At 42.3% G+C, this 26329-nt stretch overlaps 1 protein-coding gene across 2 annotated transcripts in view; it reads left to right on the top strand.

Moving 5' to 3' along the window:
- SOS1 (SOS Ras/Rac guanine nucleotide exchange factor 1) overlaps window positions 1-26329 on the top strand; it is a 311664-nt gene that overhangs the window by 110733 nt on the left and 174602 nt on the right. For both annotated transcript variants that reach the window (XM_033937170.1, XM_033937172.1), the window contains one exon: window positions 833-914. In XM_033937170.1, coding sequence (XP_033793061.1) covers window positions 833-914 — 82 coding nt within the window. The remainder of the gene's footprint in view (window positions 1-832; window positions 915-26329) is intronic.

The following is a 26329-nucleotide window of genomic DNA, read 5'->3' as shown; positions in this document are numbered from 1 at the left end:
TTCAATAGGCCAAATCAAATTAAAAATTTTGCCCTGAATCGGGTAGCTCTAGTATCCAGGACACTGAAACCCTTTTTCCATTAGTATTCCACAGTAAACCCACAGGAAGCTTTCTGCATTGTCCCATCAATGTTTCAGAGAGATGACAATTAAGTATAGGATGGTTTCTCATTTTCTATCATTTTTAACTACCCTTGCAACAGTCCTACCACTTTGTGGACTATCCCAACCCACAAAACAAACCCCTGCCATGCCTCACCACCCTAGAACCTGCCCCAGCCCCCCAAACTAACCCCTACAACAAAAATCTACTCTCTCAAGCTGCCCACCCCCACAGCTAAAACAATCCTCTGCAACTGCAGTCTGCCCCAGTCCCAAAAATGAAACTTCCACAAAACTGCCCTGTTCTCCAAAACAGCCCTCCTGTAACTGCCTCCTGTATACCACATTTTCCTTTCATATAAATTTAGTAATATTTAACATTTTTTTAATATGCTGCCTGAAGTACATAAAAACTGAATTCTGGATCCATATCACTTTAAGATCATGAGATTATTTGAAATAAAGGATTGTTATTGCTGAAAATTCATGTTTAATCCTAGAGAATGCTATCAGTTTTCTGTGGTGATATATATGTATGTATTAAAACAGAGTCAGTCCATTTGGGCATTTTGACCAGAACATAAAACATGAGACTGGCTTACAGTGAAAGAATGTGATTAAGTTCTCATTTTACTCTTTTAGCTCTTCTGTCCCTTCTATTTCAGAGAAGAGACAGTTCAGGTTTACTAAGATCAAATTGTCAGTAAAATAACAATTTTTTCTTTCTTAGATCCCAATTTTGTTCGGACATTTCTCACAACGTACAGGTCCTTCTGCAAACCTCAAGAGCTGTTGAATCTTTTAATGGAAAGGTAAAGAATGTCAGTTTTGTCTTTCCAGTGCCCAAACAAAATAGTTGTAAAATACTGCTGAAAGTAATCTGCTATTGAGACCATTGGGGAAGTCAAAGCTTGCCCTGAGATCGGCAGCATGCAATGTTGCTTCTATTTGGGTTTCTGCCAGGTAATTGTGACATGGATTGGCCATTGTTGGAAACAGGATACTGAGCTAAATAGACCATTGGTCTGAACCAGTATAGCTGCTATCATGTTTATATGTAAAACACTCAAATTTAGTTTTCCGAAGTTATCCCAATTTACTCTAATTTGAAAACTGTTTCTGTTACAAAAAGAACCTTTTATTTTTAAATCCTTTATTCATTTATTTATTTATATATCTTTTTTCTTTTCAATCATCTTTATTTTCTAAAACAGCACAAAAGGCAGTACCTAAAGTTCAGTTCAAAATTTCTGTTTTGCCATCTATTTATTGGTCTAAATGTTAGAAATAGGTGTGTAGAAATCTGGATCTCTTGTACAGAAAGAGTGATGATGACAAAAGGGCTTATCTTTGGAACATAGCTGGTCTCTTGTATGTTGGTCAAAAAGGTGTTTAGTTGTAGGATTAATTTATGGCAACACAACTACTTAGAGGAACAATTTATGCACGGGAGTATAGCTGTTTTCCTAGATAACGGTTTTGTCACACTCACCCTTTCTGTGCAAGGATGTGCAAGGGACTCCGATTTCTGTACTTTGCCCCTAAATTTCAAACAAAAAAAAAAAATCAAATGCTGTGAAGATGCAATTTTGATTTGTATCCTGCTATTAATTTGTTTTTAGCAATTGTAGATTAACTTTTGCTTTACTGTGTTCTCTTAAAAGTAGAAGCAATTTATAACCGTGTAATTTAAGAAGTTGTAATTTATCTCAAATTAAGCACTTTCGTCTGTGCTTCATAACAGTTTTGCTTCATTGTACTTTTGGGGGGAGGGGCAAAAGAGAAGAATAGCTTTTTGTGGAAATTTTTTTGCCAATCTTGCTAGGCATTCCAGTGGGACTAAAATAGATGAAAAATAGTCTCTCAATTCATTGTTGAAAATTTCTGATGCTTTTCATATATTCATATACAGTCGACTCTGCTTAAGTGCATGCCCCTCAGACCGGGTTGCCACGTGCGCTTAAATGGAGTATGGGGGGAGGCTGTAGCTAAGCCGTCTCAGTTTAAATATGGTGCGAGGACTGCTGAATCCTAAAGTACAGGAAAGCTCTGCCCTACAGCTCCAGTGGAAGTGGAGCACTCACTTTCCCAGCTGTCCCAGCACTTAAGCTGCTGTGTGAACCCTAACCATTCCCAGTCAGAATGTGATTGCATTTAACCGGAGTGAACGTAACGTGAAAAAATAGTGACAACAGTGCGCATAAGCGGATTGTGTACTTATCCGAATTGCAAGTATCTGGAGTTTACATCCATTGACTTTAATATAAAAGAAACGGGACCATGGTGGTAGGGTGCGGATAACCGAAGCGTGCACTTAACTGATGTGCACTTAGGTGGAGTCGACTGTACTCTCTCTTTACGCATAGGAGCATGGATATAATAATCTAGAATTCTTGTACAATCTCACTTTATTCCGGGACAAGTGAATTAGGAAACCTCAAACTTCAGAGGTTTAAACCCCTCCCCCCTCTTAACCTCATCACTGTCCCTGTGAACACCAGTCTTTCTTTCTACAAGCCAGGCTGTAGGATCTTGTCTTTTCTGCTCGTGTTTTATCTCGTACAATTTCAGTCTTTGCATTCGCAGTTTTCACCCTCGTGCGCAGAGGTGCTCTTTGGGGACAGACCCAACTGGGAGATCGCAGACCTTTGGGAAAAGTCTGCTTCTGGAGGATTCCCTACTTGTCAGTAAGCCTTCTGGGCAGCCTGCACGTCAGATCAGGATTCAGGGACCGTTCTCTTGGGAGCTAGCCCACCCCAGATTCATCTGCTAGTAGGTCGAGCGCAGGTTGCATGGTTCCGTGAAAGCGTTCCCATGATCGGGGCCAGACTGTGTTCCTCCTGCACGACTCTATATGAATCCCCAGAGTGGACTGCAGGAGCGCCTGTCAGAGCTTTTGCTCCAGAATTTATAAGCATGATGTACTGAGTGTGTGTGTAAATTACAGTGGTTGCAGTGACCCAGTGGAGGTCACAACGGTGGTAGCGCCAGGGGTTATTTCCTCTAAGGACACATTTTCCCCATGACAGAGCAATGCGTAAGATGTGTGGACTGGTCTGGAAGCGAACTGGAATGAAGTGAATTCCGTAACCATGCCATTACTGTCCCAGTTGGGGTTCTCAGTATTAGGAGACTCTGCATTGTGCCTAGGAGAGTAAGGTTCTGACATGTGGCAACCCGACTATATGCAGGCTGTTCAAGCCTAAGCAGCACCAAGGCTCAGACCACATGCTTTTCCTCCCATCTGGACATTACTAAGATGCTCACAGATCATTGGGAGGTCCCTGAATGGCCCCGTCAAGTGGCTAAGGCCATGACAAAACTTAACTCAGTGGATACTGAATTTCATCAGCTGTTCAGTCCACCAAAGGTGGATTCTCTGATGACACAGGTTACAAGGTATACCTTACTCCCCAGTGAAGGGGGAGTGGTGTTGAAGGATACACAGGACCTCAGGCTAGACTTTGTCCTTAAGAGACAATTTGAAACTGTGGCATTGGGGTTGAAGGTGGCAGCAGCAGCGTCATACATCATAGTAGAGCCCCCGTGTAAGCCTTTGGAGACAGTATCATGGATGGACCTGACAGTCAAAACAGTATTTTTCATGGTGGTCACATCAGCACATTGGGTATCTGAGCATCAGGTTTTATCCTGCAGAGAACCTTTTCTCAGGGCTTTGGAGACTGAGCTTTCACTGAGAACAGTCCCCTCTATCTTGCCAAAAGTTTTATCTTCAGTTTCTATGTCAACCAGGAAGTATGCCCTCAGGGTCCAAGAAGAGTGACAAAGATTCCTGGATGTTCGCAGAGTGTTACTTCACTATCTGGAAATGACAGTGAGTTTCGTCTGTCAGATCATCTCCTTGTGCTAGTGGGTATCAAGCACCAGTGCCAGCTGGCTTCAAAAGCGACTATTACTAGATGTATTTATAGAGCCATTTCTTCAGCTTACATTGGCAGCAGAAAGCAAAAGCCATAAAGGAACATTCAACTAGGAATGTAGCTACCTCATGGGCAGAGTCCAGAGCAGTTTCCCATGAAGAAATTTGTAGAGTGGCTACATGGTCTTCCCACCATACTTTCACGAAGTTTTATAGGGTGGATGTAGCAGCCAAATTATATACTGCATTTGGATCTTCAGTATTTTCAGCAGGTTCATCTGTCTCACCCTAGATCAGGGTTAGGGAACTCCGGTCCTCAAGAGCCGTATTCCAGTCGAGTTTTCAGGATTTCCCCAATGAATATGCATTGAAAGCAGTGCATGCAAATAGATCTCATGCATATTCATTGGGGAAATCCTGAAAACCCGACTGGAATACGGCTCTCGAGGACCGGAGTTCCCTACCCCTGCCTTAGATCCTAGGAGACTGCTTTGATTTGTCCCAAGTGTTCCAGAATAATGTGTACTAGAAGGAAAGATTAGGTACTTATCTTGATAATCATCTTTCTGGTAAATAGGTACATCATTCTGGAAGCCCGCCCTGTCAGATGTTCATTAGCCTGCTTCCTGTCACAGACATGTCTGTATTACAAGATACCTTGTTTCTTTATCTGTCCAGTACAGTCAAGGATAGGGGGAACCACTACTATTGTGAAGAGACCATGGAGTATCTTTCAGAACTCCAAGACTGTTGGTACAGGTTGCACTCAGGTAGGTGACTTGTTTGTTCCACCAAGTTATAGGGTCAAATGTTTAGATGTTTCGTGATTGTTTCATGTTATGTTATGATATGAGCAGAACAGACTTTCTCGGGAAGAGTCCCCGTAACCCTCCCTGTTAGGTTTACTCCTCTAGGGATTTGATATGAACCGAGGTTTTACAGGACACCCCCAGAGCAGGGGTAGGCAATTCCAGTCCTCGAGAGCTGGAGCCAGGTCAGGTTTTCAGGATATCCACAATAAATATGCATGATATAGATTTGCATCTCAAGGAGGCAGTGCATGCAAATCTATCTCATACATATTCATGGTGGAGATCCTGAAAACCTGACCTGGCTCCGGCTCTCAAGGACTGGAATTGCCTACCCTGCCCCAGAGGGATGGGAGACGGAGCAGACATCATCGCCTTGACGTCATCGCAGACATTGTGTTGAGGTCATCACACTTCTAGATGCCTTGAGCCATGGCCACTACATTTACTGTGCCATGGCTCGACAAAGTTTGCAGGACACTGATATAGGGCAAACAAGTTATGGCATAATAGGATATACTGCACTTAAAAGCAACCTGGATGCATGAGTTTTCTGCTGTATACTCTCCACTAGTGTGATAAATAGCATTTTACTTGGTTGAGCTCTGTCCTATCTCTGGCATGGAGTCCCAGGTTTTAGTTCAGTTTTTTAAGTTCTCATTTTTGCATAAAAAGCTATTGCATGACTATCTTTTCAGACACATCGACATACTTCTATGTGCTACAGGGGAGTCACTCCAGCCTGAACGTGACTAATGAAACTTTGTCACCAGTCGCTTTGCCCCTTCTTTTCCTTGTCCTTCGCCAGTCAGTCTGTGAGTCAGTTGAGGCCACAGAGTAGCTCTCTCTCCCTTTGCGTTCAGCCACAGCAAAGTGACTGTTCTGGTAAAAGAGTCTCAGGAGCTCAGGGGAGGGGGAGAGCTGGCTGTCCATGTGCTACAGGGGTCATGTTCAGCAGGAGGGGAGGAAACAATGTGTGCTTGGGTGTGTGCGCTGAGGAGGTATATTCAGATGGAGAAGAAAGCTGGCAAGATGTATGAAGGGGATTCAGTTATGGGTAATAACTGTTTTAAAGATAGCTTCTGGGGGGAGGGGAAGATTACAAGGTGAAAGCTATGGTGTTATATGTTATTGGGAGGATTTGTGGGTGGTGATGGTGAGAGAGAGCTGTGAGGGTCTATGCTGGAGGAGGGGGATTTGAGAACATGCTCTGATGTGTGTGTGCTGAAAAGAGCAGAGAGAGCCTTGGGGGGTGCAAGGAGCAAGATTGGCGGTAGAACAGTGGGGAGGGTGTTGGCTGGGGTCAGGGAAAGGGAAGAAGCATACCCCTCACATCCCCTCCCCAATCCCCCCTCCCTTCCCCCCCAATGGTATTCTCCACCCCACCCCACCTATACTCACCAATACTCTCCCAGCCCAGCTAACTGAGCGCCCAGATTAGGACACCCATCTTAAGACCGTACTGCAGCCCTTTGGATGCAAAACTTGCAGGTACGGCTCCCAGATATTCAAGAACATCTTTCGCTTCCTAGTCCCACCAGCATCTCACGCCTCCCAGATGGCCAACAGATGTAACTGGTTCCACCAATGCCAAAACGTCGGAGGGTCAGGGACCGTAGAGCACTGAAGAAAACATTTCCTCATCTTCCTACACAGAGCCCGACGCCCCCTAGGCAAATGACCAAAAGCTTCTGGCAAATCCAAGACAAAGTGGGCCGGGGTACTACACAAGGCTCTCCCAATTAACCCTGACATGTAGGAGATTATCCAGAAGCGCTGGATAATGGGGCAGGACCAAAAGGCATGTCCCAAAGTGTGTCCCCGTCCCACATTTATGACACAGTGGTGTAGGGAGACCCCCATTGTAATACAACTGTGTACGAGTGTAATAGGCGCATAAGGTCACCTGATAATAAATTTCCCGCAACGAAACACACGGCGTCACCCGTAAGGTAAGGGCTACATCCCATTGTCCCAAATTAATCTGCAATTCCCCCTCCCATTTACTCCGGATGTTCTGGTAGTCCTTGGCTGGTTGTAACTCTTGCAAACTAGCATGAATGCCTAGACACAGAGAGGGACACCCCCTCCTCCCGAGCAAACAACTCCCGCAGCTTGGCCCCCCAATGCAAGCGCAATTGTGCTCTATCGAGGGATCCCACATATCTTTTTATACTTTAATAAAATAAGTTCAGTATAAAATCATAACTATTCGAGGCTTGTGCAGATGGGATCTGACAATTTCCGGGGCGGGGACAGAACTGAGCTTTTGGGGACGGGACGGGGATGTGCTCACGGGGACGGGGCAGGAACGGTGATAAATTTTTTCTCCTTGTCATTCTCTAGATTGAAATTCACACACAAAAAAAATAAAATCAAACTTAAGATTATCTAACTGTATTCCTGCCTTGCCTTCTGTAACTAATTATCCCAGGACAAGCAGGCAGCATATTTTCACGTATGGGTGACGTCACTGATGGAGCCCTGGAACAGACCACTTTAAAAGTGTCAGCATAGGCCTTTGCTGACATTGGTTAGGATTGTAAGGCCGCTTCAACCATAACCCCTCCAACCTAACATTGTGGGGGCGCAACCAATCCTTACATTTTATCAAACCTTACAAAAAGTACATCGCCACTTTAAGACTCTAGAAAGTTCGCGATAGCCCGAACCACTTATGCGCAAGTGCCTTCCCGCCCAATGTAGGGCGCACGGTCCCTCAGCTTCTTAGTTTCCGCTGAGCTAAGAAGTCGTGTTTCAATGGCTGTTGAATTTTTCTTATACACTGCCTTCCCGCTCTTGTGGTTTTCTGACTTTTTAGTCAGGTTTTTCGTTTCTCTTTGTCTCTTTTCTTTTTTTTTTTTTTTTCTTTTTAAAATAATTTTAAAAAAAAATATATATATATATATATATATATTTTTTTTTTTTCGTTTTTTCCTTTTCACAGGTTCGACCACCTTGGCCTCCGGGTTTGATATAGCTGAGGCCTCAGACAGGGTTTAAAAAGTGTAGACGTTGTGCTCAACCCATTTCTCTCACTGACCCACATTGCTGGTGCCTCCAGTGTTTGGAACCTGATCACCGTCCAGAGCCTTGCTCCTGTTATTCGTCTCTACAAAAAAGAACACTTAAGAACTGCCTCATCCCGCAAAAACTGCTCTTCAGCATGGAGTGAGATTTGACATCATCTCCGCATCGACGGCACCACCTAAATCGGCACCACAACTCTTGACATCGACAGATCCATCTTCGGTGTCGCATATAGTGGGTAAGCCAGCTAAAAAGCCTTTCCCCCATTCCTTCGAGTCCTCACATCACTTTAGCAGTGAGCCAAGTCCTGCCGACCTCGAGGAGATCCAAAAAGCGCTCTGCTTCCATTTCGGTGAGTGCCTCGACATTGGCCTCCTCATCAGAGCATAGAGCGGTACCCTCAAACAGCAAATTAAAGAATTGCTAAATGAGGAATTACGGGAGCAGTTGCAACTTTTACTCCCCGTTATGGCAACGCCGGCTCCTCCAGTGCCATTGAGGTCTGAGCCCTTGACACTGGCACCACCTTCTCAAGAATCCGCATCGGTACCTCCTCACTTAGTTAAACAGCTGGTATCGGGGACAGTTCAGCATCGATCTTCTTCTCGGACATCTCCCGACACATTGTCAGGCAAGGCTTTGGGGAAAGTAAAGCACCTTGAGCTTTCAACAACTAGTGCTCGACGTCAGCTTCAACCAACACGAGATGCAGACCTCTGGGGTGTTCTGAAGAACCTCTTGTTTCTGATGATGAGGTTTCTTAAGATGAGGATTCTCAGTTACCATCTGCTCAAGAACTCCTCAAAAATCCTCCAACTCCTCTTTTTCCAAATTTTTGCGGGAAATGTCTGAGTCTCTTTCTATTTCCCTGGAAGTGGACTCTTAAGAAATCTAAGCAGTTTTTGGATGCATTAGATTATGACCAGCCACCTAAAAAGTTTCTGAAGCTGCCTTTCCATGACATCTTAAGGGAGACCTTTTACAAAAATTTAGAAACTCCTTTAACTGTCCCTGTGGCTCCTCACAAACTCGATTCCCTCTATAGCAGGGGTGTCAAAATCCCTCCTTGAGGGCCGCAATCCAGTCGGGTTTTCAAGATTTCCCCAATGAATATGCATGAGATCTATTTGCATGCACTGCTTTCATTGTATGCTAATAGATCTCATACATATTCATTGGCTGAAATCCTGAAAACCTGACTGGTTTGCGGCCCTCGAGGAGGGACTTTGACACCCCTGCTCTATAGGGTGGTTCTCATACCAGAGTTTGACAAATCTCAGCTTCCACATGAATCCCTTCTAGTGGAATCAATTCTAAAGAAGTCTGCAGGAGCTAGTGTATATGCCTCTGTACCACCTGGCAGAGAGGGTAAGGCCATGGACCGCTTTGGCAAGCAACTTTTCCAGAATTCCATGCTCGCCAACCAGTCCAGCAACTATGCTTTCCATTTTTCTTTTTATTTAAAGCATTTAGTCAACCAAATGGCCGCTTTTCACACACACTTGCCTGACCGTGACTTGCCTGCTTTTCAGCATCATATCTCTGACTTGCTGCAGCTTCGAAAATATTTGGTCTGCTCTCTGACACCTTTGAGCTCACCTCACATGTTGCGGCACCTTGCCTGGCTCAGGGTGTCGGCACCTTGCCTGGCTTAGGGTGTCTGAGCTTGATGTTAACCATCAGGATAGACTGGCTAATGCTCCTTGTTTGGGGGGATGAACTTTTTGGGCCATCTTTAGATACGACTACTCAAAAGTTGTCAGCCCATGAGACCAGGTGGGATACTTTGGTGAAGACCAAAAAGAAACCTCCTCCCTCTTGTCCTTTCAGGCAGCAACCTTCCTACCAATGTTGCTATGCTGCAAAACTTATGCCTCCACCTCAGTCTCAACCTAGGAGGCAGAGACAACAAACACGTCAACAACAACAACAAAAGCATACACAGCCTTTTTGACGTGTTTCTCAGGAGCATCTATCGTTTGAACAGAGTTATGCTCAAACAATAGATACTCTGGGGAAGAAGGTTTCTAGAGTAGGCAGGCTAGTTGGGAGAGAGGGTTCTTGAGTGGGCAGACTTGTTGGGCCATCGGCCCTTTTCTGCCGTCATATTCTATGTTTTTATAGTCAATATTCCCATTTCACAGACTTTGCCTCAGCCCATCAGAGGTCGTCTTCAGTTTTTCATCAATCATTGGGAGCTCATAACATCAGACCTTTGGGTCCTCAACATCATTCGTCAGGGTTACTCTTTCAGTTTTCAGACTCTTCCACCAGACAACCCTCCAAGAGAGTCTCCTTTGGACCCTGCACAGTCCTCCCTTCTTCTGCAGGAAGTTCAGTCCCTTCTGCTAAATGCCATCGAGGAAGTTCCTCTCAATCAGCAGACTCAAGGATTCTACTCCTGTTACTTCTTAGTACCCAAGAAGACCGAAAGACTGAGACCCATTCTGGATCTCAGAGCTCTCAACAAATTTCTACTCAAGGAGAAATTCAAGATGATATCCCTCGCCCTGCTTTACCCTCTCCTCAATCAAAACGACTGGCTATGCTTCCTGGATCTCAAGGAAGCCTACACACTGACCATTCCGACACCAGGCCCGCCAAGGTCCCAGTTAGGACGGAAGCCAGGGTACAAAAGAAAACCAGGAAGGGAGTTGGCAAAGTACGGCCTGCTCCTGATCCTGACAATTTCCCAATTAACCACCAGGGGGAGCCTGATCTTTCTGAAAAGGTATTAGGTGATAAATATTCAGGTCACCACTGGAGGAGCCCTGGAGCTACCTTGAGCCCTACTGACTCAGCTAGTTTGGGCGTGTCCCTAAGATACAAAAGCCAGCAGTAGAGTATAGACAGACAGGCAGGCTAGGGAAAAGGTTCAAACCTTTTCTCCCTGAGGATGTCCCTGGGTCAAACAGATGCAATAGGCCTACACCTATGGAGGTGAAAGAAGCTGGACAAGCCGAGGAATTATTTTTTTCTGATGCAGAGTCGCCCATGGAAATCAAAGAAGGTCTTTCTGAAGTTGTGGAAAAGTCACCTGAAGCCATGGATGTTGGTTTGACCACCAGATGCAGGCAATAGCTGCAAACAGTAAGTTTTTTTTTTTTTTAAATCTTTATTCCTTTTTATTTCTTTCAACAAGCGTACAGTATTATTACAATTAATTTACATAACACACTTGGCATTCTTAAACAATATTATTATACATGTTTTTATTCCCCCCCACCTCCCACCCTTTTCCATATCAATAAAATATTCCTTCCAAATTTATATATAATTATACATCCCTTTTTGATAATACAATTAATCTGACTTGAAATCTGTCCCTCCCCCATCCTTCTTCCTCAAACACTTTAAACATTTTATTATACCCAGTAATGCACAACAATAAATATCCCATCCTATTACATATATCTCCTTATTTTTCATAACAACATATTTCCAATATTTTTCCCTCCCTATCCCTCCCATCCCATTTCTATATATTATCCCCTAAGGAAAAAGAATAAACTTTACTCGTTATAATATTCAATTAATGGCCTCCACACCTCTTGAAATCTTTTAAAATACCCCCTCTGTATCGCAAGAAATATTTCCATCTTATACATATGACAAACTGAGTTCCACCAAAAATTACAATTCAATCTAGAACAGTCTTTCCAATTAGTTGTTATCTGTTGAATTCCCACTCCCGTAAGAATCAACAATAATTTATTGTTTGCTGCAGATATTTGGCATTTGGCCCTCATACACATTCCAAAAATCACGGTGTCATAGGATAAAGCCACATGACTCTCCATCAACATATTAACTTGATCCCATATTGATATCCAAAATGCCTGAATACATGGACAATAAATAAAAGATGGTCTAGAGTTCCAACTTCAATTTTACAATGCCAGCATCTATTAGACTTAGAGCAATCTAATTTTTGTAATCTAGTAGGGGTCCAGAATGCTCTATGCAACAAAAAGAACCATGTTTGCCTAATAGATGCTGACATCGTACCTTTAATTCTCCAAGACCAAATACGTGGCCATTGAGATGCATTAATCTGATACTTAATCTCAATGCTCCAAATATCTCTTAATCCATTTTTAGGCTTCTTATTCAAATAATTAGATATAATTTTATACCACTTTGCGGCCTGGTGACCCAGAAAATCTGCCTGGAAACATAAGAATTCTAAGCTGTAATGATCATTTAAAGATTTCCATTCAGGGAACCCCACCTGAATAGCCTGCTTCAATTGCAACCACTTATAACTTTGTTTTTTATTCAGACCATATTTATGTTGCAATTGTGAAAATTCAAGCATCTTACCATTATCAATTACTTCCGTTAATGATCTTATACTTGCTTTAATCCAATCTTTCCAGACAACCTTAAACCCGCCTATTTGTATCTTGCAGTTTACCCAAATAGTCTGTTGTTTCGATTTTAAAATAGAATCAGTAGTTAATTTGTCTACAAACCTTAATGTTTTCCAAGTATCCATTAATACTCTATTGTCCTTACGTATTTTAGGCACTTTTATACCAAGCAAAAGATCAAGCCTAAGTGGAAAGATAAGTGATCTCTCCACCCTTAACCACTCTGGTAATTGTTCCAAAAGCTCTGGGAGGACCCAATACATACCTTGGCGCATGATATAGGCCTGATGATACCTATAAAAATTGGGAAAATTTACCCCACCCTCCTCAATTGGTCTTTGCAAAGACACTAAAGCCACTCTTGCAATTTTACCCAGCCAAATAAATTTAACCAGAATACTATTTAATTTTTTATAGAAAGACCCCTGAAAAAACACTGGTATCATTCCCAATTGATAGCAAACCACAGGCAAAATCATCATTTTAACAGTTTGTACTCTTCCCCACCAGGACAAATGTAAAGGATTCCATTGCTCACACAACTCTGTAACTTTTTGTAATAAAAATTTTTCATTTATTCTCATTGTCTCTTCAAGTGTTTTATTCAGCCAAATACCTAAGTACTTTATTCCTCCTCTTTCCATATAAAAGGGAAAGAATCAAGTATACCTTTTGTACAATGCACATTTAAAGGTAAAATCTCTGATTTAGTCCAATTTATTTTGTATCCTGAGAATTTTCCAAATGTATCTATGACCTTCAGTAGACATGGGATTGTTGTTTCCGGATTCCTCAAATGAAGCAAGATGTCATCTGCATAAGCAGATACTTTATATTCCACTCCAGCACATGGAATACCCTGTATGTCCTTTGCCTGTCGAATAGCTAATAATAAGGGTTCAAGAACTATCAAAGAGCAAAGGAGATAATGGACAACCTTGTCTAACTCCCCTCTGCAACTTAAAAGCATCCGAAAAATTATTATTTATATATAAGCGAGCAGTTGGGGAGCTGTACAATGCTTGTATCATTTGTATAAATCCAGATCCAATACCAAACCATTCCATAGCTTGATACATGAAACTCCATTCTACACGATCAAAAGCCTTCTCAGCATCTAGTGAAACCGAAAAAGCCGGATCATTAATTTGTTTTGTTAAATAATACATCTGAAATGCCAGTCTAGTATTATTAGAAGAGTGTCTTTGAGCAATAAATCCAGTTTGATTCATTCCTATTATATGCGGAAGAGCTTTAGCCAATCTTAATGCTAAAATCTTAGCTAACAATTTACCATCTACATTTATTAAAGATATAGGCCTGTAGTTTGAAACCAATGTTGGATCTTTATTTGGCTTTGGCAAAACAATAGTTAAAGATTCTGCCATAGTGCCTGATATACAACCTTTATTCAGTTGATCCTGATATAATTTTAATAAATACGGTAATAGGGAAATTTGAAATTCTTTATAAAACTCTACTGTAAATCCATCTCCACCTGGAGCAGCCCCAACTCTAAGGGATTTCAATGCCATTTGTAACTCTTTTAATGATATAGGTTTATCTAAACTTCTTTTTATATGATCAGGAACCTTAGGACCTTCAACTAAACTCAAAAAATCCATCCCATCTTTCTCTTTATTTAAATAAGACTCCGAAGAATACAATGACTTATAATATTTTAAAAATTGTTTTAATATATTTCCAATTTGAGAATGAGAATTTCCTAACTCATCTTTAATTATGCTTATTTTCTCCTTCCTTTTCTTTTCTTTTAAATAATTTGCCAATAATCTTCCAGCCTTATTTGCACTACCATAATACACCACCTGCTGAGCAAAAATATCTTTCCTTACTAACCCAGAGGAAATTTCATTATATTCACATTTTTTTTAACAATATTTGAAATGTCTCCTGTTCCCATTTATTAACCAATTTTAATTCCAAATTCTTAATTTCTTTTTCCAAATTCACATATTGTTTTCTTAACAGTTTCTTTTTATATGCAGAATATGATATAATTTGTCCTCTCATAGTTGCTTTGAAAGCATCCCATAAAATTCCAATCGAAATTTCCTCTAAATCATTAAGTCTAAAATATTCATTTATTTTATTTTGAAATTCTGTGCAAAATTTAGAATCAGCAAGCAATGTATTATCAAACCTCCATACAGGTTTGGAATTATCTGGATCTACTAAGTTAACTTCTATCCATATACCACCATGATCAGATATTACTATTGGTTCTATGTCAGCTTTTATAACTTGCTGTACCATCTGATCTGAAACAAAAATATAATCAATTCTTGAGAACGATTGATGAACATGTGAACAAAATGTAAATTCCCGATCATTAAAATGAAGAATACGCCATATATCTTTCAAATTACATGCTTGTATCAAATTATCTAATCCCATTGATTTCATTATTCTACTAGGCTTTTTATCCATTATTGGATCTATAACAGCATTGAAATCCCCAGCCACCACTAAATTAGTAGTAGCCAGTGGTAAAACTAATTGTTGTAGAGATTTAAAGAATTTACTTTGATTCGAATTAGGTGCATATATATTTAGTAACGCCATTGTATTACTGCCCATGCTCATGTCAACAAGTAACCACCTTCCTTGAGGATCTGCCTTAACCATATTAAATGTTGCTGGACATTTTTATTAATCAATATTGCAACTCCTGCCTTCTTTTTTACCGCTGGTGCAAATAAACATTGTTTTATCCACTTATCTGTCAGCTTCATAGACTCTGTTCCAGACAAATGTGTCTCTTGCAAGAAACATATATCTATATTTTGTTGTTTAATATATTCCAATACCTTTTTCCTTTTTATAGGGTGATTAAGGCCATTTACATTCAAAGAAAAAATTTTAAAACCCATTTTACAAATAAAATATAAAATACACATAAAATATACATTTTTTCTTTTTCCTTAAACCAATATATGAGTCTCCCCCTCCCCTCTTTCCCCCTCCCCCCCTATTCCCATCCCCCACCCTCCCCTCCCCTAACACAAATGCAAACTTAGAAACGCACATATTACTGAGCAAAAAATAAACTCCCCACAGGCAATAACATACTCATTTTTCTTTCTCTAATCTTTCAAACAACCAACACTAAATTCTCCTACAGTCAATCCATTCTTCAATACCTTAAATACCCATATTTACTATAATTCTTTATTATATACTTCCCCCCTCATTCAAATTTCCAAACATTCTTCCATCCTATACCTCTAATATATTTATAAAAGGATATACCCAATATTTTGGAAACCTTTTCTTACAATATATACCTCCCCAAGATTAATATTATTATTTTATTTATTTTTTTTTTTTGTGTAACCTGTTTTTCACAACTTCAATGGAACATACATCACTCCATCCTATAATATTCATTTTTTTTTTTTTAAACCTTACATCAAAAGAAGGATCAAACATTTCAACCAAGCAGACCTCATATTTTTTAAAACTCTCATTAATTTTCATTGCATCTTCAATCTATTATAGTCTATTCTCCATTCTGCACAACTGTAACACTTATACATTTTCATCCTGCTGTTTCAGTCTCTTATTCCATCTTCTTGCAGATTGCTATTTCATCTTTCTCCAATAAAGTATTTTTGCAACATCAACCTTATATCTCAGTCAATTTCAGATGCAAATTGTAAATCTAAATAATGCTCAAGTCATTTCCATCAGTCCATCTTCACATCTTCTTCTCTTTACATCAATAGTCTTTTGTATTTTTCATCTTATTATATTCTAAGTTCCCACATTTCTCCAATGCAGCATTTATGTGTCCTCATATTATTATCTCAGTCACGCTCAAATGCAAATTATAAATTCACATTAAGAAACCATCCAAATCTTATAATTGTTCCTCATATTTTCTTCACTTCCTATATGCTCCATCCCTCTTCTTACCTTGTCAAAATCTTCTTTTCTTCTTTTCTTATTGTCTCTTTAAAATTTTTCATTTCTATTCTTTAAATCTTGTTTGAAATGTTGATCCCCCTTAAATCTAACTGCAACAATTTTCTAGAAAATATTTTTCTCCTTTTCTATTTTTTTTTTTCCACTTTTTCCTTCTTTATAAAATATCTTTCAATTTTCACTCAAAAATATAAACCAAAAATAATCTAAGTATATTATTTATTACATTTTCTAAATACTTTCATGAAACCATAGGCAAATTATATTGATCTAGAAATTCCTGTAATTTGCCTGCTTCTTCAAAATTATAAGTTTTATTCTCATAAGTTACCCTCATAATAGCAGGGTATATCAATCCATATCTTGCTCCCATTGCTCTCAGTTTAGGTCTTAAATCCAAAAGCTGTTTTCTTTTATAGGCTGTAGCTTTTGCAAAGTCAGGTACTATAAAGATCTTAGAATCCTGGCATTTAAGATCCTTATTTGTTTTAGCCAGCTTTATAATCTCTACCACCTGCTGATGTCTTAGCAGCTTAAAGATTATTAGACGGGGACCCTTCTGACTATTTGATCTTTTCATCGGTATCCGATGTGCTCTTTCTATCTCCAAAGGAAAAGAACTTTTAAATGGCAAGATCTTTGGGATAAAATTAGTCACAAATTGAATAGGATCATTCTGCTCAATCCCCTCAGGTATCCCAATCAGACGCAAATTATTCCTTCTTTCACGATTTGATAAGTCTTCAAAATCCTTTTTCAACGCCTCTATTTCTCTGTGATCTTTTTTACACACCAGCATCTCTGCCTCAGATTTCTCAGCATGCTTTTCTAACTGCTCAATTTTGAAGTCAACTGCCTGCATTCTATTTGTCAGACTCTCTATTTCCTTCTTCACATCTTTTATATTTTTAGCGTTATCACTTACTATTTCTTTAATTTTCTGAAGTTCATTCATCAAATCACTGTTATCAATTTCTTCCTGAGGCAACGGGACCGCTGTCGGGGATACCGAATCCATTTTTGTTCTTTTTTTACTTCCTGCTCCTGAATTCACCGGATTACTTTTACTAGTTTTACCCGAAGCCATTTCTTACTTCAATTCTCTCTTTTCCTTCACTTTTCTTTAATTTTAACTGCCAAAATCTTAATAAAATTTGCCTGTCACAACAGAGCTAATCCTCTACCCAGCCATCTTCGTGCGCTGCAAAGTTCTAGAATCAGTAAGTTTTGTTTTGAGACTGTTTGTTGCTGGAACTGTTTGATTCTGGAGCCAGTTGTTTTGGAGCTCAGTATTTTGTTTTCTTCATGAAGCTGGAAGTGTCTCTGGGGAGAGGCTTGCTGTCACCCAGGGAGGGAATTTTGAAAGCCATTATTAATGCTTTTCTTAGCAAGCCTAAGGCACTCTCCTTTGCCCGGCAGTGATATGGGTAGGTTGCCGGAGGCTTTATTTTGAAAGACTGTGAATTGTGGAAACCAGTGCAAAGAACTTTATTTTGTGGATTGGAGCACCTTCGTGGAAGCGGGCTGTGCAAGCACTGAGGAGAGCTTTAACCTCAGTTGCAGTATTGACTGAATCAGTAAGAAGGTGAAAGTTTGGACTTTATTTTGAACTGTTTATTTTTCCCTTCTCTTTGAAGTTTGGCTTGTTTGAATTTTTACTTTTGCCAAACTCATCCTTGTTTATGCTATCCTGACATTATTATTTTGATAAGTAAAAGTGAAAAATTTTTGGTTCAAAACTCTACTTGTGTGGTTTTGATTATTGTTCCTGAACTGTGTCAGTCCAGTCCTGCAGGATGACTCCAGGCTAGGTCACATGCTAGTGTTCTTTTTCAGTGTAGCCACTTGGAGTGCTGTGGAGTCCCAGTCGGACCACAGTGTGGGTTACAACATTTATCCCAATTAATCCAGTTTCAAGAAAGTATCTTCGTTTCCAGATCAATCACTGTCATTACCAATACAAGGTACTTGCCTTCGGCCTGGCATCTTCTCCCAGAGTATTCACGAAGTGCCTGATTGTAGTGGCTGTATCTCTCCATTTACATGGCATTCAAGTCTTTCCTTACCTGGACGACTGGTTGATCAAGGCTGTATTCTCTCAGGACGTGGTCCAAGCAACATTTCAGTCCTTTTTTTTCATCAGGCTCTAGGATTCAAAGTCAACTTCCCCAAATCACATCTAATTCCGACTCAACGTCTACAGTTCCACTCTCATGAGAGCATGTCTTCCTCCAGATCGCCTTCAAGCTCTCATCCGTCTCTGCCAGCAACTGCTTCCTCTTCAATCTATCTCTGCCAGGCACATGATGGTTTTTCTAGGTCACATGGCTTCCATTGTCCATGTCACACCTCTGGCAAGACTCCATCTTCGCACTCCTCAATGGACCCTTGCTTCCCAGTGGTCTCAATCGACAGATCGTCTATCACAATATATATCTGTGACATCATCTCTTCAATGGTGGATGACCTCTTCCAATTTCTCCAGAGGTCTACTTTTTCACTTGACCCCTCATCATAAGGTCATCACAATGGATGTATCACCTTACACCTGGGGGGGCTCATATGGACAATCTTAAGACTCACGGTCTTTGGTCTGCCAGGGAGCGGAAATTTCACATCAATTTCCTGGAACTCAGAGCCATGTTTTATGCCCTCAAGGCTTTTCATCATCTTCTTTGCCCCCAAGTCTTCCTCCTTTGCACAGACAATCAAGTAGCATTGTACTACATAAACAAGCAAAGAGGCACGGGCTCTCTTCTGTTGTGTCAGGAGGCCCAAAAAATCTGGACTTGGGCAACATCTCACAATCTAATCTTGAAGGCTGTCTATATTCAAGGGGAGAAGAATTCCCTAGCAGACAACCTCAGCAGAATGCTTCAGCCTCACGAATGGACCCTCAACTCTGCAACTCTCCAGTCCATCTTTGCTCAATGGGGCACTCCTCAAGTGGACTTGTTTGCGGCTCCTCACAATCGCCAGTTGCCCCAGTTTTGTTCCAGACTTTACTCTCCTCTCCGTCTGGCAGCACATGCCTTTCTCCTGGATTGGATGGGTCTGTTTTTATATGCATTCCCTCCACTTTCTCTTATGCTGCGAACTCTTTTCAAGCTCAAGAGAGAAGCAGCCACCATAATTCTCATTGCTCCACGGTGGCCCTGGCAACATTGTTTCTCCCCTCTATTTCAACTCAGCTCCAGGGAGCCCATACCTCTTCCAGTATTTCCTACTCTGCTCACTCAGAATCAGGAATCATTGCTTCATCCCAACCTGCAAGCGCTACACTTGACAGCTTGGTTTCTCTTGGGCTGAATTCATCTCTATTACATCTCTCTCAGCCTGTTCGTCAAATTCTTGAATCATCCAGGAAACCTGTCACTCAGCAATGTTATCAACAAAAGTGGACTCTGTTTTCTTCCTGATGTCTTCTTCATCATCAAGACCCAACTTCCTTGGCAGTGGAGTTGGTGTCGGATTACCTTCTTCATCTGTCTGACCCTGAACTAAAATCTACATCTATCGGAGTCCATCTCAGTGCTATTACTACTTTTCATTTGCCAGTCAAGGGAAAACCTCTTGACTGCTCATCCTTTGGTCTCCAGATTCATGAAAGGGCTTTTCAATGTGAAACCACCTCTCAGGCCTCCACCTGTCGTCTGGGAACTTAATGTAATTCTTTCCAGTTTGATGAAGCTGTGAGTAAACAGAGGGGAAATAACAAACCCCAGTGGTTCTCTGCGGAGATCTCAGAACTCATATTTACTAACAAATGCCTCCCCCAAATTTAGAGCCTGCCTATTGCAATGGATCCAAACAACGCTCACGGAAGGCCAATTCCCACAAGACCTAGGAGAAATCATAGTCACACCAATACTGAAAGACCACAAAGGACCAATAGACACCCCTTCCAACTACCGACCCATAGCCTCTATTCCATTCTATGTTAAATTAATAGAAGGTCTGGTTGCCCAATACCTCACCAACTACCTTGAAGACCACAATCTACTCCACCCAACTCAATCAGGGTTCAGATCCAACCACAGCACTGAGACACTGCTAGCCTCCCTTCTAGATACAGCCCGACAACACCTTAGCAAAGGAAGAAGGATGCTGATAATTCAACTAGACCTCTCAGCCGCATTTGACCTGGTTGACCACAGTATACTTCTTCAGATATTAGAAGCAATAGGGATCTCAGGCGGAGTATACAATTGGTTCCAAGGATTCCTCAAAACAAGAACATACAGAGTAAAAACAAAAGATCTAATATCGGAAACCTGGACCAATCCCTGCGGAGTACCTCAAGGTTCACCTCTCTCACCCATGCTCTTCAATGTCTTCATCGCCTCCCTTGGTACCCTATTAGACAAACACGAAGTAACCTCATTCAGCTATGCAGACGATATAACCATACTCCTTCCCTTTGACTCACAAGACCCCACTACAACAGATAACCTGGTAAAAACCCTAGAAATAGTGGAAAACTGGATGACAGAACACAAACTGAAGCTCAATCCAGACAAAACTAAATTTCTACTGCTTGAAAAAGACAAAACCCCCTCGATAACAGAACTAGAAATAAAAACCACCAAATATCCTATACAGACCACTCTCAAACTCCTTGGAGTAACAGTAGATAGATGCTGCACTCTTCAGGTGCAAATCAACAAAATCACTCAAAAAGCATTCTTTACCATGCGCAACCTTCGCAAAATTAGAAAATTCTTCGGCAAAGATCAATACAGACTCATAGTTCAATCCCTAGTCCTAAGTCTACTGGACTATTGCAATATCCTCTACCTTCCTTGTCCCACCTACCTAATAAAACAACTACAGACTGTCCAGAACACCGCCCTCAGACTGATCTATTCCCTTCGAAAATTTGACCACATCACCAACGCCTTCCTAGATTCACACTGGCTTCCAATACAAGCCCGCATCCAATTTAAGCTATATTGCATAATATTCAAAACATTAAACGGAACGGCACCCTCCTACTTAAACAACCGCCTAAATAGGAACCTCTATTCCAGACAAAGGAGAACCCAGTCCCCTTTCTCCTACCCCCCTTATAAAGGAACTAAGCGCAAAAAGATGTACGACAACCTACTAGCAACACATGCAGCTAAATTGGACCCCTCCATCACCAACCTACTGACAGCTTCAACTGACCTCAAAGCTTTTCGAAAAGAAATCAAAACCATACTATTCAAGAAATACATCCTAATTTCCTAACCCCACTCTTCTCCCCTCTCTCCCCTTCTTAGGATCCTCCCTTCAAAATGTGATTTTGACCTAACGCCTCTAACTGTATTCCTCTTCCTGAAAACGTCCAGCTATCGTTTAGATGTATTAGGCCCTACGTCGTTAATTGTATTCCTATTCCTGGAAATGTCCAGTTATCTTTTTGTTGTAATCCGCTTAGAACTGCAAGGTACAGGCGGAATAGAAGTCATTAATGTAATGTAAAACAGAAGAAAAGAGCATTTGTATCCTACAAACAGTCACAATGACCAGAAGCCAAAGAAGCTTATCTAGAGAAATCTAGAACTGTTAAAACAGTGGTCAGAAACGTCAAACTCCGGATGGAAGAAAATTTAGCTAGGAATACTAATGTTAATGATAGAAAGAGGAATACAGATGGGATAGTGCACCTGAGGAAACCCGATGGCAACTTTGCAGAATCGGACTCCAATAAAGCCGAACTACTGAACAAATACTTCTGCTCAGTCTTTACCTGTGAGGCACCAGGATCCGGTCCACAGCTGCAATCAAGGGAGAGCTCAGAAGACCCGTTCAGGAATTTTGAATTTTCAACCAGCAGCATCTACTAAGAATTGTCAAGGCTCAAAGTGAATAAAGCCATGGGACCGGATAAATTGCACCCCAGAGTGCTTAGGGAATTCTTTGTAAAACGCTTTGTATCCTGAAAAGCGTTTAATCAAATAATATAATAAACTTGAAACTTGAGAGATATCATAAGAACATAAGAACATAAGCAGTGCCTCCGCTGGGTCAGACCATAGGTCCATCCTGCCCAGCAGTCCGCTCCCGCGGCGGCCCAAACAGGTCACGACCTGTCTAAATCACCAGAAGGTGCCCCCATGCCTCCTTGGTTTCCTAATTGAGTCCTATCTTCCTATCAAAGTCCTAGCCCTCCGGTCTTGCACCTGCACGACCTGGTTGGGTTTCTACATTTATTTTCTGGTTAGCTTTCTCAGTATCCCACGATCCCTTTATCCCTCAGGAATCCATCCAGTCTCTGTTTGAATCCCTGTACCGTACTCTGCCTGATCACTTCCTCCGGTAGCGCATTCCAAGTGTCCACGACCCTCTGGGTGAAAAAAAACTTCCTTGCATTCGTTTTGAACCTATCTCCCTTCAGTTTCTCTGAATGCCCCCTCGTACATGTTGTCCCCTTCAGCCTGAAGAATCTGTCCCTATCCACCCTCTCTATGCCCCTCATGATCTTGAAGGTCTCTATCATATCACCCCTGAGCCTCCTTTTTTCCAGAGAGAAGAGCCCCAGCCTATCCAACCTCTCAGCATATGGGTAGTGTTCCAGCCCTCTTACCAGTTTCGTTGCTCTCCTTTGGACTCTCTCAAGTACCTCCATGTCCTTCTTGAGGTACGGCGACCAATATTGAACGCAGTATTCCAGATGCGGACGCACCATCGCTCGGTACAGTGGCATGATGACTTCCCGCGTCCTGGTAGTTATGCCCCTCTTTATGATGCCCAGCATTCTGTTGGCTTTTTTTGAGGCTGCTGCGCACTGTGCAGATGGCTTCAGTGATGCATCCACCAGCACACCCAAGTCTCTCTCAAGATTGCTTTTTCCCAACAATGCCCCCCCCCAATTTGTAGTTGAACAACGGGTTCTTTTTCCCTATATGCATAACCTTGCATTTTTCCACATTGAAGCGCATTTGCCATTTGTTTGCCCAGTCTTCCAGCTTGTCTAGGTCCCTTTGCAGGTCCTCACACTCCTCCCTGGAGCTAACTCTACCGCACAGTTTGGTATCGTCTGCAAATTTTATAACCTCGCACTTTGCCTCCTTTTCCAGGTCATTGATAAATATGTTGAAGAGTAACGGCCCCAGCACCGATCCCTGCGGCACACCGCTCGTGACTCCCCGCCAGTCAGAGTATTGTCCCTTTACTCCAACCCTCTGCAATCTACCCGACAACCAGTGCTCGATCCATCTGTGCACATCCCCTCCCACCCCGTGGTTCCACAGTTTCCTAAGCAGCCTTTCATGTGGTACCTTGTCAAAAGCCTTTTGAAAATCGAGGTAAATGATGTCGATGGGTTCCCCAATGTCCACCCGACTGCTTATTCCCTCAAAGAAGTACAGAAGGTTCGTTAGGCACGACCTTCCCTTACAGAAACCGTGCTGGCTTGTTCTCAGTAGGCCATTTCTCTCAATGTCCTCGCAAATGCCGTCCTTTATCATAGCTTCCACCATCTTCCCTATAATTGAAGTCAGGCTCACCGGCCTGTAGTTCCCGGGGTCACCTCTCGATCCCTTCTTGAAGATAGGTGTGACATTCGCCAATTTCCAGTCCTCTGGTACCTCTCCAGCTTTCAAGGATAGGTTACAAACATGCTGGATTGTGCCTGCTATTTCTTGTCTTAGTTCCTTCAGAACCCTTGGGTGGATCCCGTCCGGACCCGGTGATTTGCCGCATTTTAACCTGTCTATCTGTTTGAGGACATCCTCCTTACTTACCTCTATGTGCTCCAATTTTTCAGCCTGTTCCCCACTCATGAGCTCCTCTGAGTCCGGTATATTAGATGTGTCTTCTCTCGTGAAAACCGACGAGAAGAACGTGTTCAACCTCTCAGCTACCTCTTTGTCCTCCTTAATCACTCCCTTCCTATCCCCATCATCCAACGGCCCCACCTCCTCTCTCGCTGGTCGTTTCCCCTTTACGTAACTGAAGAATGCCTTGAAGTTTTTTGCTTCCCTGGCCAGCCCCTCTTCGTATTTCCCTTTTGCTTTTCTAACCTCTCGGTGACATTCTTTTTGGCATTTCCTGTGCGCCTGGTGATTTTCCTCCGTTGGATCCTTTTTCCATCTCCGGAAGGATACTTTTTTGTCATTTATTGCCTTCTTTACTTCTGCTGAGATCCAAATCGGGTCCTTTGACCGCTTGTTCTTGCAGCCTTTCCTGAAACTGGGGACGTATGTTTTTTGTGCTTCCTGCAGGGTGTCCCTGAATAGGGTCCAGGCGCTTTCCACAGTCTCCATCCTAAAGATGTTTCTGAGCTTCCTCCCCACCATTTCCCTCATAGCAACATAGTTCCCTTTCTTGAAGTTGAGCGCAGTTGTTGCGGTTCTCTTTACTATGGTTGTCCCTCTTTCTAATGTGAATCTGATCGCATTGTGGTCGCTGTTGCCTAGTGGTCCTCCCACTTCTACCCCTCTTGCAGGCCCCCCTAATCCGTTCAGGATGAGGTCAAGGGTAGCACTCCCCCGCGTCGGTTCCTTGACCAGTTGCTCCATGAAGCAGTCCCTCACAGCTTCTACAAATCCTGTTTCCCTAGTGCAGTTGGAGTGACCCGTACTCCAGTCTATCCCTGGGTAGTTGAAGTCCCCCATCACTGTTACACTTCCAGCCCTGCACTCCTGTCTCAGTTCAGCTTCCAGATCGTGTCCGAGTCCTTCCGGCGTGCCAGGTGGGCGATAGTACAGCCCCAGTTTTATGCCTGCACCCTTGTTTCCCGGCAATTTGACCCATAGCGATTCCAGCCCCTCTGCCTTCGTTGCCATATCCATCCCGACCGAGTAGATAGAGTCCTTTATATATAGTGCTATGCCTCCCCCCTTCTTGTGGGTCCTGTCTCTCCTGTAGAGCTTGTACCCCGGCAGCACCACATCCCATTGATTCTCCTCTGTCCACCATGTTTCTGTAATTCCAATTATATCCAGGTCTTCCCCCTTGGCCACGACCTCTAGTTCATCCATCTTGGCCATGAGGCTTCTTGCATTTGCGTATAAGCACCGCAGGTCCCGTCGTTTTTCCTCCACCTCTGCATTCACCTCTGCAATCACCTCTGCATTCACCTGGGCCGCCTCTCCTGCTCCCTGTACTTCTGTTTTGCCCTTTGCCTTTACCCTCGTAGCTTTCAGCTTCTCCACATTTCCGCCACCCCACTTCCCCGCTTTTCCTCTGGGTTTTCTTGTCCCCTCCTGGGCCCCGGCCTCTGTTCGATCCCCCTCGCCTTGTGTAGCCCCTATAATGCCCTCAGCTTTCGCCCTCTTGCCACCCAGTCCCCCTGTGTCTCCATGCACCTTGGTCTCCACACAGCAAGCTCCCTTTACCTGTTGTTTCCCTCGCTGTCTGATCCTGAGATCCACTGGTCTCTCTACTTCCTCCGTGCAGTCAGCCCGTTCAGCATCTGTTCTGGATAATATCCAGGCAGAGCCGTTAGCCACGCTCTTCAATCTTTCTCTGAGCAAGGGAAAAGTTCCCTTAGATTGGAAAACAGCTAACGTCATTCCGCTCCACAAAAAGGGATGCAGGTTAGAGACTGGAAATTACAGATTGGTAAATCTCACGTCAATAGTGTGTAAACTTATGGAAACATTGATTAAACACCAATTAGATACAATTCTGGACGATGAGAGATTGAGAGATCCCCACCAGCATGGATTTACAAGGGGGAAATCCTGCCAATCCAACCTGATCAGCTTCTTTGACTGGGTAAGAAAAAAAACTAGATAATGGAGAGTCCCTAGATGTAGTGTATCTGGACTTCAGTAAGGCTTTTGATAGTGTCCCACACCGTAGACTTTTGAACAAGATGAGTTTGTTGGGGCTAGGAGAAATATTAACTGCATGGGTTAAAGACTGGCTCAGTGGCAGACATCAAAGGGTGGTGGTAAACGGTACTCCCTCTGAAAAGTCGGAAGTGCACAGTGGAGTACCGCAGGGCTCAGTCCTGGGTCCAATCCTATTTAATATCTTCATACGAGACCTGCCTCAGGGACTTCAGGGTAAAATTGCATTATTTGCCGATGATGCTAAATTATGCAACATAGTGGGCGGAGGTACCGTGCCTGACACTATGACACAGGACATACTTTTACTGGAACACTGGTCTACTATTTGACAGCTGAATTTTAATGCCAAGAAGTGTAAAGTTATGCACCTTGGAAGCAGAAACCCATGCAGAACCTACA

This window comes from Geotrypetes seraphini, chromosome 3, assembly GCF_902459505.1.
Source record: "Geotrypetes seraphini chromosome 3, aGeoSer1.1, whole genome shotgun sequence".
Taxonomy (NCBI): Eukaryota; Metazoa; Chordata; class Amphibia; order Gymnophiona; family Dermophiidae; genus Geotrypetes; species Geotrypetes seraphini.
The sequence above is the reverse complement of the archived record's forward strand: the minus strand, read 5'-3'. Positions and strand labels throughout refer to the sequence as shown.